This window comes from Scomber scombrus, chromosome 1 (genome assembly GCF_963691925.1).
Source record: "Scomber scombrus chromosome 1, fScoSco1.1, whole genome shotgun sequence".
In the NCBI taxonomy this organism is placed as follows: Eukaryota; Metazoa; Chordata; class Actinopteri; order Scombriformes; family Scombridae; genus Scomber; species Scomber scombrus.
Genome location: NC_084970.1, coordinates 23,849,561 through 23,866,405, shown reverse-complemented (window position 1 = coordinate 23,866,405; position 16,845 = coordinate 23,849,561). Strand labels below are relative to the sequence as shown.

At 37.0% G+C, this 16,845-nt stretch overlaps 1 protein-coding gene across 2 annotated transcripts in view; it reads right to left on the bottom strand.

Moving 5' to 3' along the window:
* Positions 1-51: 51 nt before the first annotated feature.
* Positions 52-16,845, bottom strand: part of epha6 (eph receptor A6) — a 61,158-nt gene continuing 44,364 nt past the window's right edge. Inside the window, exons 8-21 of one of the 2 annotated variants that reach the window (XM_062415947.1) lie at positions 13,129-13,139; positions 12,129-12,253; positions 11,552-11,714; positions 9,873-9,978; positions 8,362-8,432; positions 7,649-7,651; positions 5,961-6,086; positions 5,002-5,187; positions 4,820-4,881; positions 2,588-2,797; positions 2,318-2,467; positions 1,990-2,183; positions 658-807; positions 52-166 (exon numbers count right to left, since the gene is read on the bottom strand). In XM_062415947.1, the coding sequence (XP_062271931.1) occupies positions 52-166; positions 658-807; positions 1,990-2,183; positions 2,318-2,467; positions 2,588-2,797; positions 4,820-4,881; positions 5,002-5,187; positions 5,961-6,086; positions 7,649-7,651; positions 8,362-8,432; positions 9,873-9,978; positions 11,552-11,714; positions 12,129-12,253; positions 13,129-13,139 (1,672 nt within the window). The remainder of the gene's footprint in view (positions 167-657; positions 808-1,989; positions 2,184-2,317; positions 2,468-2,587; positions 2,798-4,819; positions 4,882-5,001; positions 5,188-5,960; positions 6,087-7,648; positions 7,652-8,361; positions 8,433-9,872; positions 9,979-11,551; positions 11,715-12,128; positions 12,254-13,128; positions 13,140-16,845) is intronic. The other variant, XM_062415939.1, reaches the window with a different exon arrangement.

The window sequence follows — 16,845 nt, the reverse complement described above, 5'->3', positions numbered from 1 at the left end:
GCTTTGTTTCCAACTCAGAGTATGCGCACAGTCTGTCTCTGTGCAGTGGTCTCACACTTGAAAGCCACTCTGTTGGATATGGTGAAACTGCAGGCGGAGAGACTGTATGCTGCTTATGATTCTCCTCTGGTGCCCAATCAAACAGACCCCAATTCGTCTGATGTCGCTGAAGGGGAGAAAAAGATTTATACAGTTTTAAATTAATCTTTTGATAAGAGCAGTGCACCTACTTGTACACCAAGACATGCAATTACGTTTTTCATGTCACTTTAACCTGCAAAAAGCACACTGGGACAACTTGAATAACCACTTGAACAATACAGTATTTGCCATTGAAGGATAAAATACAGTTAGTGAAAAACACTCTCCATGTTAGAGTAGAAAACAACGTAATTTCAGATTTTCAGAGAACGTTGTGTGACTTGGAGTGACATATCTGCAGTTTAATGATGATACTGTGACTAAGCCAGACACAGATATGGTTCTAGCATCATTAAAAAAAAGAAAAAAATAGAAAAAGCATTTAAAAGACAGCTACAAGATACGCACATACAAATATTTTCTTTACTTTTTTGTTTTTTGTTTTTTTTGTTTACAATGTTTCTTCTGTCCCAATGAGTATCTCTATCTTGTTTTCTTTTGGTGTGCTTCACTCACTCTATACTCATGGTGGAAATGGAATCCAGAGTTGTGTATCCTGCTGCGAGGAAGTTGTTCTTATATTGGCTCATCTTGATGGAGTCCAGCCAGTCGCCGATTGAGATGAAAAGAGGGTAGTCAGGCATGTCCTCTGGAGAATCAGGGAAACTGAGACAACAAACAGGTAGTTAAGGAACAGAGAGGTTGGCATATTGTTGAGCTGAATAGTGAATATCATTTAAAGGACCATAATGGTGGTTTGGCACAAGAGCTTCAAACTGTGAATACTCTACATTAAACCCTTTTCTGATGCATACTATATAACCATATGCCCGTGAATATGCCATTTGTTTAAGTCAACTTGCAGAAATGACAGTGAAATAGACATTTGGTCCCTGTGAATATTTCAGCTGTATTTATTAATTTATTTATTTTTGTCAAAACTACTTTATTGTGAGAGCAAACTGGGGTTGTTTTAAACTTTCCTCCTTGTGTCAAGTTGTTCTGGAAAACTCACATCCAGTCCTCGAGAAGCAGCTACTGAACAGCCTACTATTGTTACATCATAATCTTCAAGCAGGCAGTCGAGCAGACATCAGCTTGTCAGCAAGGTAAAGAAAAAAACATTGCAAACTAAGTGTTCAGAATAGGAGCATTTCTATACACATTGACCTTAAGTTTTGGAGCTTTGAGCGTGTTTAGCATAGATACCTGACATACACTCAGTGGCCACTTTATTAGGAACCCCTGTGCAATCTAATGCAATCCAATATAACAGCTCTGCTATAAATTCTACATTTATGAAGCTTACACATTTTCAGTTTTTGTTGATATTATCAGGAAGGTGATAATTCTACTTTATATTTATTACTGAGGTCATAGTGGGTTATGGCGATGTACTAGGGTGCATTATATTGAATGGTGTGCCTAATACTTTGTACACTCCATTAACATACATGAGAGGGGCAAAATTTTAGGAACACTATTCAATATAATGCACCTCAGTACGCCACCACCACTTAGTACGACATCAATAATAAAGAATTATCACCTTTTTGACAATGTCAACAAAAACTGAAAATGTATAAACAAAAAAGTAGGATTTATGACAGAGCTAATGTATTGGATTTCATTAGATTGCACAGGTGTAGCTAATGAAGTGGTCGATGACTGTAATAACAGTATAAACATTACAGAAAATCTCCCATAGCAGAATATACCCCATTTAAATTTAGAAAATAGTAGGCAGAAATTTAAAAGCACATACAAGTTGTAGTTAGTGGGCTATAACAATTTATAGCCACAAGTATGGTCCTTTCTCTCACAGTGTGTGTATGAGTTGACACATACCTCTGTGCATCGTTCACCAGAGTGAGCAGACTACTCGGATTGATTATGAGTTTGTCAAGGAAAGACAGCACATCATCGAAGCATGGGCGCTGGCCAGGTTCTTTCTGCCAGCAGTGCAACATCAGCTGGTGCAGTGTGACAGGGCAGCCCATTGGTGCCGGTAGACGGTAGCCTTCTTCAATTGATAAAATGACCTGAGGTGAGTATCAGTAAAAAGATATTTGTACAAGTTCATATTTCTATTATAACAGGTATTCTTTTTGTAAAGGTAAGAAAATACATAGACATGTTGTGTTGATCATGCTTCAGTGTTAATTCAGGACCGTACATCTTGATTGGACATCTCCCAGTAAGGCCTCTCGCCATATGACATCACTTCCCACATGACAATGCCGTAACTCCATATGTCACTTGCTGAAGAAAATTTTCCATAAGCAATAGACTCTGGTGCTGTCCAACGTATTGGTATCTTTCCTCCCTGGCAAAAAAAGTAACACAGAATACATTTGTTAAGGAGATATTCATAATGTATATATTGTCATAATGCTATAACTGTTATACTGTGATAACCTGTGATAACTGTTAGGTCCACACTCACTGTGGCAGTATATGCTGCTTCAGTGTCATCCTCAAGGACTCTGGACATGCCAAAATCAGACACTTTACAAACCAAGTTTTCATCCACCAAGATGTTGCGAGCAGCTAGGTCTCTGTGAACGTAACCCATATCGGAGAGGTACGTCATGCCTACCGCAATGCCACGCAGCATCCCGACCAACTGAAGCACTGTGAACTGACCATCACGTGTCTTGAGGTGTTGTAGGAGATACAGAACAGGGAGAGGACAATTATGAACAGATGTGTACCCCAGATGAAAAATAAGCATATTTTTTTATACTTAAATTGTCCGTTTAGCTTAAAAAGTGAGTTAAAAGTTTAAAAAAGTACATTTCTATTTGTGTTGAAGCATATTAACAATGGTTGGTTTTTATTGGTATCTTCATAATACACAATTAGTTACAGATACAATGAATGTATTAAAAAGTAAATTTTAGCAAAGCATATTGATAACATAACTATTAATTATTTTGTTATTTAGTACATTTGTTTAAAGTGCACTTCATTTAAAATATATTGTAACTTATATAAATGTATAGTTTTCAAAAGTGTATTAATGTAACATTTTTTCAAAGTGTAACTTAAGTAATTTTTTTTAAATCTATTTGAATTATTGTATTTAATGTGCTTTAACAATATATTCATAGCAAGTTCACTCCAACATGTACTTTATTTAAGATAGACCTAATTATACTTATTATATTTCTTAATTATTTTTAAGAAAATGTGTTTTGTATGTATTTTGTCGCTGACAGCTCTCATATCCTCTCTCTGGCCAATTTGAGCTTTTGAGCTCAGGGAGGCGCCAGCAATATTTATAAGAAGTCTTTTATCCCAAGTGCAATTCATATTTTGTGATCAATGATACACAATACTCACACAGGAACTGATATGTTTTATTTTATACCTTACATATTTTTATGTATCTATATATTTCATGTATTTTAAGAATGATTTTATGGAGTTTACAGATTCTATGGATCTTATGTAATTTTTGTATACTGTATTTCTGTTATTGGTGAGCCAAAGATAATTTCCCCCATGATGGACAATAACATTATATTCTATTCTCTTCTAAGTACTATATCAAAAAAGACAATGTTCTTTAGTGTATGTTTATGCTTTTATAGTATATAGTATAGTATAAACCTGAAAGAGTCATTTCATTTAAACTATGCTTTAATACACTATTTATGAATGTGTTCCTGGATGTGACATATTATTTTCCAAGTGTATTTATGTCTGTAGGCTGTTAATACTGAAAAGTGAAGTCAGTACAGAAGTGCAGTGAATTACTACCTCATTAAACACTTTCCTAGTGAGTTTATGGTCTTAGTGCTAGCGACAAGTCTTTTCCAATACAGAATGATATTGATTTTGTAAATTATGGTCCTATTTAACTTATATTTGACAATAAATCAGGGTATGATTGAGGGCGTGGCTACATTGTGATTGACACAACGCTACAATGGCGACGTTGGTTACGTACCGTAAACATGGCGGAACTGCAAATTCAATTAATAAAAGTGTAAGAGTGTACTTAGCCGTCGCTATTTCAGTTTGTTTTCAGATCATTGTAACATTTTGGTCGTCTATATTCTACTAGTTTAGCGTTTGATTCTAGTAAAAGATTCTCTAAGCAGTCAGATGTTAAGTTTTTCGGTAAGTACATTTTGTTTAAATGGCTTTAAGTCCATTTTTCACTAGACAAAATTAGCATTAGCATTATCACAGTAAATCATAAAGTTAAGTGCAGTCAGATTGTCCTTGTTGTCTTTTCCTATGTCCTCATGAATACTACTTCACATCTTTCCTTGACCTCTAGACATTTCCATCGAGTTCAAGGAAAGGACGTATTTTTCTTTAAACAACAACCAACCTCACAACAACCAATATGTATTTAATGTATTTAGTGCAGCTTTCAGTATATTAGGTACAACTTAAGTGGTTGTTTTTATTACAACCTAAAGTACAGTAATTTTAAGCACTTAAAAAGTAAACTAAAGCATGTGAAGTTTACTTTCAGAAAATATACTTAAGTATACACACACGCACACACACACACACACACACACACACACACACACAAACACACACACACACACACACACACACACACACACACACACACACACACACACACACACACACACACACACACACAAACACACATATGCCACTTGGGACATCTTTTAACATGAATTCTTCTCACCCGCAGGAAAGAATCAAGAGCTCCGTTTTCCATGTACTCCACCACTATCATCACTGGTCTGCCTGAGTTAAAGGTAAAACACATGATGATGAGAAGAGAGACTTAAGTGAACCATGTCATGAACTAAGACTGATGCAAAAGAGCAATATCTGTACATATATACATATATATATGTTGCTTACTCTTTGTGACCACTCCCTCCAGTCTGATGATGTTAGGGTTGTTAAACTGTCCCATGATTGATGCCTCACGCAAAAACTCTCGCCTCTGTTGATCCATGTAGCCACCTTTAAGTGTCTTTATTGCCACAGCAATGTCCATTCTTCCAGGTATACGCAGGCGACCACAGCAGACTTCTCCAAATTCACCTGCAGAATCAAACACAATACACACATGCACACACTGAATGATACCTCATATATCATAGCTCTCAAGTAGGTTAAACATGCTGCAACTAAATGAAATCATATAAATGAATTATACTGTCTAAGTCTGGTGGAGTATCTTATAATTTATTATGATTTTTCCTGCTCTTAGTGAAGTACAAGTGGTTTTATAAAATTTGAATCTTGAACATTTACAAGAAAAACTATAATGTGAAATAAATATTACAGTGTACTCTTCTACCTCCACCAGATGGCGCCCATGTTATAGAAACCAGACAAACGGATGGCACATTGATAATTACCTCAGGACTAAACAGCAGACACTATCTTTTCAATTTTATGAACCATCAAATATTATTATTCATTTTCAGCAGCAGTGGCTTTGCTGCTCTAATGTACAATACAATAAATTACTTTAAAATCAGCTTGCTAAGAGTGGCTATGAAGATTTTTTAAGTAGAACTTTATGAGGTTCAACATTTTTTTATGAAATGAAAACGTTACTCAACATAAAACATGACTTATATGAAGTGCTAGACAATTATCACTTAATATCAATTCAGGAAATACTACCAGCATTATTATAACTTCACTTTATTATTAACATCTTCTATCCAGTTACTAATCAAACTTTATCAGAATTCATGTTTTGCTCTTGAACAGGGTACACATGTGCTGTTCCACTGGTACCATAAGACCAAATACTTGTGTTCATACAGTATGTACAGTATCCATATGTGTATATTGATTTTTACCTGCACCAATCACCCTTTCGATGCAAATGTATGAGGGGTCTATCTCCTTGGCGAATTCCTCCACAGCCTGAGTGGGGTCTTCGTATGTGTCTGGGTCCACATAGGTCTTGATGCCAGAGAATGGGACTGGAAGAGAAAAAAACAACATACAGTATATTTATGTGGCGTAAAACAGAGCAGAATATAACTTGAATAAATAAAACTTTGATAATCACCACTCTTATTAAAAGTATAGCTAAATGTAACAGGGTAAATACAGATTCAACATACTGATGACACTGATACACAACTCACACAATAATAAACGATGAATAACAATGAATGAAACCACATTACATTGCTATGTAGCAGTTTAATTTGAGTAGGTTTACATCAATATAGTATGACTTTATGTGAGATATAGCCCTATTAACAGATAGTGCCCAAAGTTTAGGGCATCAGATGTAATTGAACAGTTGACTCCAAAATGTTTCTTGAACATCTTTGTGTCTTTTCAAAGTTTATGCACAGAAGAGCTCACATGTAGCTCAGAGTTGATACTTACTGTCTGGACTGTAATAATATCATCACCTGTGTAATACAATGACACCAAGTACAACAGAGCACTAAAAATTGTACTCTGAACATCTAAAAAGAGAGGGCTGCCTCACCAGATTTAGATTATCACAACCTTAGATATCTCGCCCATTACATATTTTTTGTTTGTTTTGTCAACCACAGTGTTTACTTTTTTAACTTATTGAAACTCCATTGTAAAACTTTAACTAGACATATCCCATTTAAAATTCATGGTGAATCAGCTTTTACTGCATAAAGTAGTTACTGCTGGATAACTCTATAGTCCTGCAGTAAACTCTTTTAATGCTGAAGCATATTACATTGTGCCAGGGAGACTGATTCTTGGTTCAACTATATGAGGCTGTAATTGGTGGTGTATTTTCTTCTATTATATTGTAAGGTGTTTCTGTTATTCAGTCAAGATGTGGAGAGAGCGAGGGCAGCATAGAAACAGCTGAGAAAACCCCCAGAGCAGCACAAACATTACAGGCAGCCAGGCATCAGCGTCCTCCTTTCTGGCTGAGGCTGGGGAAGTTGCTGCAGTGAGCACAGTGCACAATTACTGGCACAAATAATAACTTAAAGCAGCCCCTGGTACACCTCGAGCAGATGAGCTAGGACTAAATGTACTTTATAGCTGTGTCAGCTCATATTGTGGGGGGTTGAAGGCTATGTCTCAGAGAGATTCCAGTTTGGTGTCTACACTCTACCTCTGTCTCCAGGGTGTCTAAGCTCAGCTCTGTATAGAACAAGCCTTTTCTACCAGTTTGTTGAGCCTGCTGGCATCCCCTGTCTGGGTGATGCCTCCCCAGCACGTAACAGCAAAGAACAAACAAGAGACAAAACACTGTGAGAAGCAAGGATGACAAAGAAGTTCAAATACTTCTCATTATACTTGAATAAATTGGTCATAATACAAGTTTGTATCCCAAAAAGTGCTATCAATTTTTGTAATTTACTGTAAATAAGAACACATTCAGTTGACATGAAAAATGTATATAACAGAACAAAAGTTTGACGAGACAGATATGCAGCAAAACTATATTCAACTTTCTGTACGATTGAGGAAAAAAGCTGAAGACAGCATGAAGACACACAAATACACTTGCAGGTAAAAAGCAACAGTACACTTGCTGCTGCTTTGAAAGGCTCAAGTCCACCATTCTCATGTGAGATAGGCCTTGTGCCTGCACACAAGATGTTTGTGTGTATGTGGAGGTGTTGATATGACAGCATGTTCAAGTGTTTTTCATGTTAAGTGTAAGTGTAATTCATAGTCCTTCATTCCTGGTAATATCAACCACAAATCCCCAAATAATGCCCAGTGATAGTAGACTGATTGGATTTGTCTCAGGAGCCACACTTGTGCCCCTGCAGGCCTCAGATTGAATCCTACTAGAGCTGTCACTGATCTGTCTTACAGGACACCATTTTGTTCCCCAACAAATATATTGTGTGTTTGCCTGGTGGGGCGATCAATAACCCTGTTTTTATCTGTAATTGTAGCACAGCACTTTGGTCAGTCCTGTAATTCAGAAAACGGAACATTGGTTACCCAAGTTGTGTCAAAATCCAATAAAGGCTGTATGAGACACTGAGTAGTTGGTCGGTGAAAAATTGGATTGTGTAATCATTGAAAACGCTGCAACATATTCACATAGATGGATCTTCCAGAAATTGCATCTCTCGGGATAACTGTGACTAGTCTTTGTAAAACTTGTGTCAAAACTAAATCCCTGAGAGACGGAGCATGAAATCTGTTGTGGTGCTGCTTGAAAACCCCTTGCTAAAAATCGGAAGCAAAAACAGAATATTAAACACACAAAAACATTGTGTTCATTACCGTGTCCACTACGGAAGCGCGTCCTTCTCTTCTCCTCTGACTTCATCCTGGCTTTGATGTAGCCCTGACACCTGTACATGTGAACAAGTTTGCCAAAGATCAACAATAATCTTTATCACATCATGTATATCACCTGTACTTTTCCTTTTTAATAATAGACCTGTCAGTGCTTTGTGCTTGACAACACAGTGAATATGTTGACATTATCAGCAAACAAGGCACATACGTAACAGATTTACTGCCCTCATGATAAAAGGTGGGAAAGTGAATATTTATTCTGACAGTAAAACTGCCAAAAACTGTTTTAAATAGACATTTGCTTCTGCTTATAATACCACATCATCAAACTTTTGGTTTGCAAGAAGTCTCTACTGGAAAAACCAACAGCCATTTTCCTCTTTTCTAGAACCCATTCTTATACAGCAACATTTATCCTTGCCTTTAAGAAGTTATTTTAATTAACAAATTATTAAAATGCACTAATACTTTGCAACTTTTCACAGTGTTTATATATGTAAAAGTAGTTCATAAGCCAATTTTATCAAAAGCCTCTTAATTAATGTTTAGACTCAGTTGAACCAGGGTCAAAGAGATAAAGTAGAGTTAAATTTAAGTTTTGTTCACATAGACTCTATATTATCCTATGTGACCCATTCCTGGTCCCAGAGTAGACTCAAATACAACAAAACAATTATACATAGCACTAGTTCACTTATAAGGAATAGGCTTCTGACTGACTCCATGTAGGCTGAATGCATAAGGGACTAACTGTGACAGATGGTGAAGATGTCATGAAATTTAGCTTAGCATGCTATATTAAATGAAAGAGCCAGAATTCAGTATTAGGGCTATAGATGCAGAAGATTTTCTGATGAATACAGACCATTTAAAAACAAAACATTTGCAGCTCTGTTGCTATAATTAATAATGTGGAAATGTGACCTAAACAGACATTTTTGACATATTTATTGTCTACCATTTGTTGACTCTGAAGTGCCTGTAAAGACATTTTCTGAATTCTGATATTTTCAGTGTATGAAGTTCGCAAATGGTTTAATCAAAGATGATCACTTCTGATCGTGTCACAATTAGGTAAAAATGCAGAGAAAGTATGCACTGATTCTGGGTCATTTTTCTCTGTTTATTAAGTGCCACTAATGACAAAACCCTGTGAAACAGAAGTGGACTGGAGACAAAAGTCTGAGCTAACCTGTGGAGGTTAATGGAATGGAGCAAATGGCTGGTACATGCATTACATGCTGAGTAATTAGGCAGAAAATTGGTTCAGCCAATTGGAAAATAAGTCTGCTTGGTGGCAAAATAGAGAGTCCATTAACAGACTTCTGGATGTAGCATTGACTCTGGAGATTATGAGAACAGTGTGCAGTGTGCAGAGGTATGTGTGTGTCTGTGTCTGTGTGTGTGTGTGTGTGTGTGTGTGTGTGTGTGTGTGTGTGTGTGTGTGTGTGTGTGTGTGTGTGTGTGTGTGTGTGTGCGCACGCGCGTCTCACCGTCCAGTGATAAGAAGGAAGAGGGTAAGGATGACCAGCAGGGAAAAGCCTCCAACTGATGCTGTGACAACCACAAGAACTTGACCCTGATCAGCGATATCAGGATCTGGAGAAAGTGAGACCACAATATAAAAAAAAACAAAAACAAATAAAAATCAGTTTCTGTTCATATTAGCAACTCATTATATAACATCCCTTGCTCAGGTTTCCTTGCCTAAATGTATCTTGACAACGCAATCAAATAACCAATAGAAAGCCAAATTAAAATTCTTGTACAGTAATTGCTCTGTTTCTGTTCTGAATTCAGGGCCTAACTCAAACTGCATTAAAGTAATCCAGATAAAACTGATTAAGATACATGTTGACGTTATTCCTATTCAGACTTCAAGCAATTCATCATGTTCACTAAAAGATTTGTCTACACAGTTGGTTGCGGACAAATCTATTTAACTAACTAATTTTAACTTATTTTACTTTCCCATTGATATGTTGGAAAGTCACTTGTCTTGCATTAATGCCTTACATACACAAACTAAAATGATTTAAACTATACTGCACTTTTGCCTGTGAACAAACAATGAAATATACACATGAAAAATGTTTTTATAACAATGGTATAAAAACGCCTTTATGGCAGCTCCTGACAACTGAATGTAGCAACCGGGCAACACATGTATTTGCTCTTTGACGTGCCATTTGTAAAGTTTAAAATAACAGTATCTTATTAAATGTGAAGTGTCTGGCAAATATTAGCATGAGCTTTAGTGAGGTGTCAACACATTTCCAATAAGAACTGACGTTAAGCAGAGACTAGAAATATTCCCTGATGTATTAGGACTGACATCTCAATCTCTGTACATGTGAAAATGCTTGATACAACTTGATACAAAAGACGTTTGTGACGTAAGTAAAATGCCTTTTTTTGATGAGACATTGAATATTTAACTTTTTAACACTAATTTTAACAAACTTGATCTTTTTTCCAACATAATTCCAATCAATTGGTATAAAATGAAAAAAAGTTAAGTACCGTATAATTAAAAAAAAAGTCAAACTTGCTGCATTGATGTGGCATGAAACTGTGTGAGTGTGTGTTTGGGTCAAATGAGGTGAGAGAATACAGCACGTACTATATGCCCACTCCAAGTGTTTAAATAAAGCTATATCAGGAGCATCGGTATATGAGTGTATGGGAATATGAAGGTGGACATCTACATATTCATCATCTAAAGTGTGCATCTTGTAGGAGGCTGTGCGTCTCTGCATATTTCAGGTTTGGAATCAGCAGAGCGTTATGTGTGCATGAAAACTGTAATAAGCACAACTGCACATCCTGAATCAGGAACTTACTGAGCTTATAAACATTTAAAAAAAATGGCTCATGCCCGAAGAAGCACTGATGAGTTTCACTGATCCATAACAAAGAATGACCATAAAATGTCTCCAGGGATTTTATAGGGTTGTTGATCAACACCGGTGACTCCGCAGTGTCTGACTTTAAGCTTTAAAAGTCCTGTCTGCTCTGATCCATTGTTTTAAAAAAAAAACTGGGATTTCAACACAAATCTAATTTCTGAAAAGATGACTGAATTTCAGTGTCATTCTTGCCTAAAGCACAGCCTTTTACAAACACAAACCAAGGCACAATTCCCTCATGCCCCACTCCTCCACAATCATACCCTCAGCTGCAGTAGCAAACTGAAAGCTGGGGCTGTACGCTGTGTAGCCGGCAGCAGTGCGAGCGCGCACGTGGAAGACATAGACAGTCGAGGGTCTGAGGCCCGTTACGACCACACTGGGGTTTTTGGTCCGTGTTGACGAGTAGCTCAGTTGCTCTTGTTCCTGCAAATGTAGAGACAGATTGCCAGAGACAACAAACAAAAGCACATTGTAGGCACGACAGAAAAACATGTTTTTGCATAAACCAATTGTCACAGCAACATCTGAACAAAACACATAATTTTTATCCTATTAACTACCAGAACAGATGGTGAACGGTGTAGAGATAGCAATGAATTATGAATGCTCTCCACTTACGTTTGGGATTCTGTATATTAACAATGCACATTGTTCTGTGGGCTGTGATTGTTCTTTTACAGTGCATTTCATCACTTGTGCATTTTAGAGCTAAAATAACTTTTCTAAGTGATTATTATAATGCAAATCACTATTGCCACTAAGCATTAATAGTGTATAATCATTGTCTTTGAAAAAAAAAGTTAAAACATCTTTATTTAGTTAAAAAATAATAATTACCTTCTCATAGTATTTGACTTCATAGTCCACTATGTCTGAGGGTGGCTGTTCCACTTCTGCCCAGGAGAGGGCGATGCTGTTTTGAGAGGCCCAGTCCTTCCTGACTACACCCACCAGAGCAGGACCTGAGTATGCAGTCAAGGAGGTTGGGGATTTGAGTCAATTGTGATTATAAAACTGAAGCTTTACAGTTATGCAAACAGATTTAGTTTCCTTTGTTAAACACTACTGACTTTTCTCAATTAATTGATAAATTAGTCTTAATATTCTCTACAACATAAAACTAATAAAGCTTTATAATTTTACTTTGAAAAAGGATACAAAAAAGTGAGGGAGTTTACTTGACTAACTTACTAGGGTTGTTGTACATTTGTCAGACAATCTTGACATATAAAGTGGAAAGATTTGGAGAAACGTGAGCAAAAAAGAATGACTGAAGTCCCTGAGTCACCTGTCCGAGAAGCCCAAGGGACTGTGGCATCGAGTGATTCCAGCCATTTATTGCTCTAGCAACTGAAGTGAACTTTAAAGTGAATTCACTGAGTTCAGAGACAGTACTGAAAAACACATTTCAGAAGTGACGTCCCTCAGCCATCACAAGAAATATTTCAAAAAAGTTTTAGAACTTATTTAGAAAACCCCAGGGGGATGGAGAGCCATTTAGCTGTCCGGCTTCAGTATGATGTTTAGCCTGTGAGAAACATTTTTGTTAACCACCAAACTTACTCTACAGAAACTGTTTATCATGTTTGTCATTACTGCTGAATTTGGGCGAATATTTTACACCAGGCTGCTGAGGAGACACAAAATCACCTTGCAAAGATTCAAATATTTACCATCAATTATTCATTAAGCCTTCACTTGAACAGAATATGATTCGGCAAACTAATAGATCCAGTCCCTCTGTTGTCGAGTGTGCTGTTCTGCGGATCATTGCTGGAATACCAATTTAGGCCTAGATTGATGTCTTGAACTGGCCTCCACACAGAAGGCCACACACCGGAAGGAGCACTTCAGAAAATGTGACGTGCTGCTGTATTAAGTTGGACACATCGGGTTACAGATGCAACTTTCACATCTTGTCAAGAAGCCAGGATTTTCTAGCAGCAGCTTATCCTAGACTTTTCACAGCCCAGCAGCTCAACCATTACAACTTGTTCAAAAGCCAAAAAAGGAAAGAGAAATGGTTTACATGAAAAGCAGGAGTTTGATGCTGACTTCTTCAAAAATGCACAATCGAGGTGAGACATATGTAAATTTAAGGTGTGTCCAACTTTTACATGACAATGCACAATACACAGTAATCACCTTAAACCAAGTGCAATGAGATTGATCAATACAATTTTGAGAATATATACAATTTACCTATAAAGAATAAATCACATTGTCACAATCATTTCATGAGAAGAAGTAAACAATATTTTATTCCAACTTCATGGGCGACCGTGTACTTTCCCCTATTCACATTTCCTAGAGATTATCAAAAGAAGCAAATACATCACTGTGTCAAAAGAATCATTAAAAAATCAACATACACCCTTATGAGCGTCACACATCAATGCAGTCTAAATCATTGGAATGTGTTGTATGTTAAACAATTTGCAGAGCCAGATCACACATCTGCCATCAGCCATGTTAATCCAGGTAACATGTGTCCGTCTTATCCTGGTGACAGGTGGTACCTCAGCTGCACAGACTGAGTGTCTAGAGAAGATGTTGTGGGAATATCTTAAAGCTCTCAGTCTGGCTGTCTTCTGCAGTTATTAATGGCAAACAGCAGACACACGAATACAAATATACAGCATTTATTCAGAGAAATTTGTATTTGTGTTATTGGCTTTATATTAATTGTGACCATAAAATGATTTGTTTCATCGACTAATCGTAGAATTGATCTAAACCAGGCATCAGTGTGTCCAGGTGGATAAATATGCATACCCCACTTAGGGGATACAAATGTTAGTAAGAGTTACATTACTAGAGGGGTTTTCTGTTTGCAGCATACTGTATGTTATGGATATATCACCATACATGAGTATCACTGTGCTTCCATCTATCTGTGATCACATTTTTTATGCATGGACATTTTTATAAGGTGAGAAAACTCTTATGCAAGGAGCTATTTTAAGTTCAGGATAAATCAATCCACTGGTTAGACAACCTACTGCCATGGATGAGTATATGCTCTAACAGATACAGGAAGGACAGAGGGGAAAAGAGAGAAAGAGAAGGAATGAACAGGGAGAGCTGTAAAGAAGTCCCATGAGGTTGTATCTCCCTAGCATCTGAGCATATAAATAGAAGTCAGCCTTATTCCCAGAGCAAGGAAGATGAAAACAGAAGAGAACCCGCTGGAGAAAAGGGGAAAAGCGCAAAGTAAAAGAGAGAAAATCTCCTGAATAAGGACACCGCAAAACACTGGGAAATGTTCACACGTGGATTAACCATGTGAGAACTTTGCATGACTCTTGTTATTGTTTTGCAAAAGAGAGAAATGTGATGACACTAAAGCAACTACAATGTTTGGTTTAACTGAAAATTATGAAAAGCAAAGTCAATTTAAAAAGAGAATATTTTGTATGGGGTAGTTCATATTCATATTAGCAACTCCTCACAACAGTCCAGAGAAAGACAACATCTTTTTTTTTTTAAAACACGCCAATATCAAGAGCTAACAAAAACAACTTAATGCCTTATGGTGCATCCTTCCTCATGCACATGTTGATAACTAACCAGAAGTAATTGTAATTCAAAATAAACAAATAACACTCCAAACTAGCCTACAGTACCATCTTAATGCCACTTTAAATCTAAAAAGAAGCCAGATTTAAATGGAAATATGACTGAAAAAAGCTGCAAATGGCACTGCAAAGTTTTGGCTTTGCCAGTGCAAAGTCAATGATGCTCACATACAGGTACACTTAGTCATGTCATGTGACTTAAACTAACACGAAAACTGACTAACTGCACTTTTTCAACCATAACGTTGGTTGTAATCACCCACATTTGTCAGTTGTTGAGGACAGAACAAAAACCACCATCAAAACTCAACATTACAACTTATTAATAATCATTTATCTTATTCTACAAACTAACTTGATGAAGATGAGGAAAATGTGTACCTCAGGGACTATGAGAAGTAGGTGATGCATGACCGCAGTTTGGAATGAATTGAGAGTCACTATGGACAACTCTGTAGGGATTTAAGCAGCTATTAGATTTCAATTCTTCGATAAAAGATTTATTGCATCATTAAATCTCACATTTTGCCAATGATTTCATTTGATAAGATACATTATACATTCCATTAATCCTCTACTGCCAACAAAAATACATGTAAACTTGACATGTATAATCTTTAGTCCAGACTATTTTTCAATGTCTTCTAGGATACAACCAGTCGCTTTCCACAGGGTGAGTCTATCACTCTCTTGGTTGCCTCTCTGCCCTTGTTGTGGGAGCACGTTTTTCCACTGTGCACCTTAAACCTTACACAAAGCTGCACTGATTTCTGTGTGCCTTTTCATAGAGCACTGCAGTGAACTTGGTGGGAGGAATCTTGGTTGGATAACGCTCTGCTGAGCAATAACTACAGTATATTTTGAGCAGAGTGCAGCTCACTGTTCATAAACACAGAGATCATCCTTCTCACTCTGTTCTGCTTTGCTGCCTTGAGAGGCGTTAAAACAACAGCTGACCTTCATCAGCTTTAACAAGCAGGAAACCGGCATCCTGCTTTAGAAAGTGAAATTAAATGTGGAGAGTGTGCTGATATTGCACAGTTCTTAGAGCAACAAAGCTGAATGATAATTCCATTGTGTTGAATGCAATGAGCACTCATCTCTGTTCGAAGGCAAAATAAACATGCATCTTGCTTAACTGGCTTTTTAACTCATCAATGTTAGGCATATAGGCAATAGGGAAGAGAAATGATTAGTAATTCTAATTAATAGGTTTAGCATAATCAAAAGCATAATGAGGCATTAACATGCAATGTATAAACAGACAGCATGTCAACAGAAAATAAATCGTCCCCCTTCCTTCTCAGGAAAAATTTCAGTTAATTGCTAATTCTGCTTTTGATTGGCTATTATTCCATCATTGGCATAATATCACAATCAATTATATGAATCACCTCACAGTATCAGCAATTGTTTACTTAACAGGTGTTTAGACAAGCTATCAGTCAGAATCATTGGCAGATCAGTCTCTCTTAGATGGAGCCCTTAACAATTTGCCACCAGTCTAGGCATAGACTGGTGGCAACGTCCCAACTTGATCAACCTCCCTCCTTAACTCAGGCCATCGAGTCTATGCAGAATGATAGGTTCCCAGGACATGATGGGTTCCCCATTGAGTTTTTTTTAATACATTCTCAAACATCCGGGCAAAACCCATGCTTGACATGTGTAATAAGGCCCCTAAAACTGGTATACGGCCTCATTTTTCTTTGATTCTGAAAAAGGACAAAAACCCACTTGACTAGCTACAGCTCTGGCTTGGGGTCTATCCTGAAGTAGTAAAGTTAGTCCACTCTAATCCAAAACTAATCCACAATGATCAGACGTGTTTTTTTTATCGAAAATAGCATGCCTTATAGCATGCCTTTCCTCAATATTAGGTAATAAATATTGTTTATCCACCTTCTACTACATGTCACAGGAGATCCTTGCCCTTTTCGATGTGGAAAAGGCATTCAACTGTGTCGAATGGGATT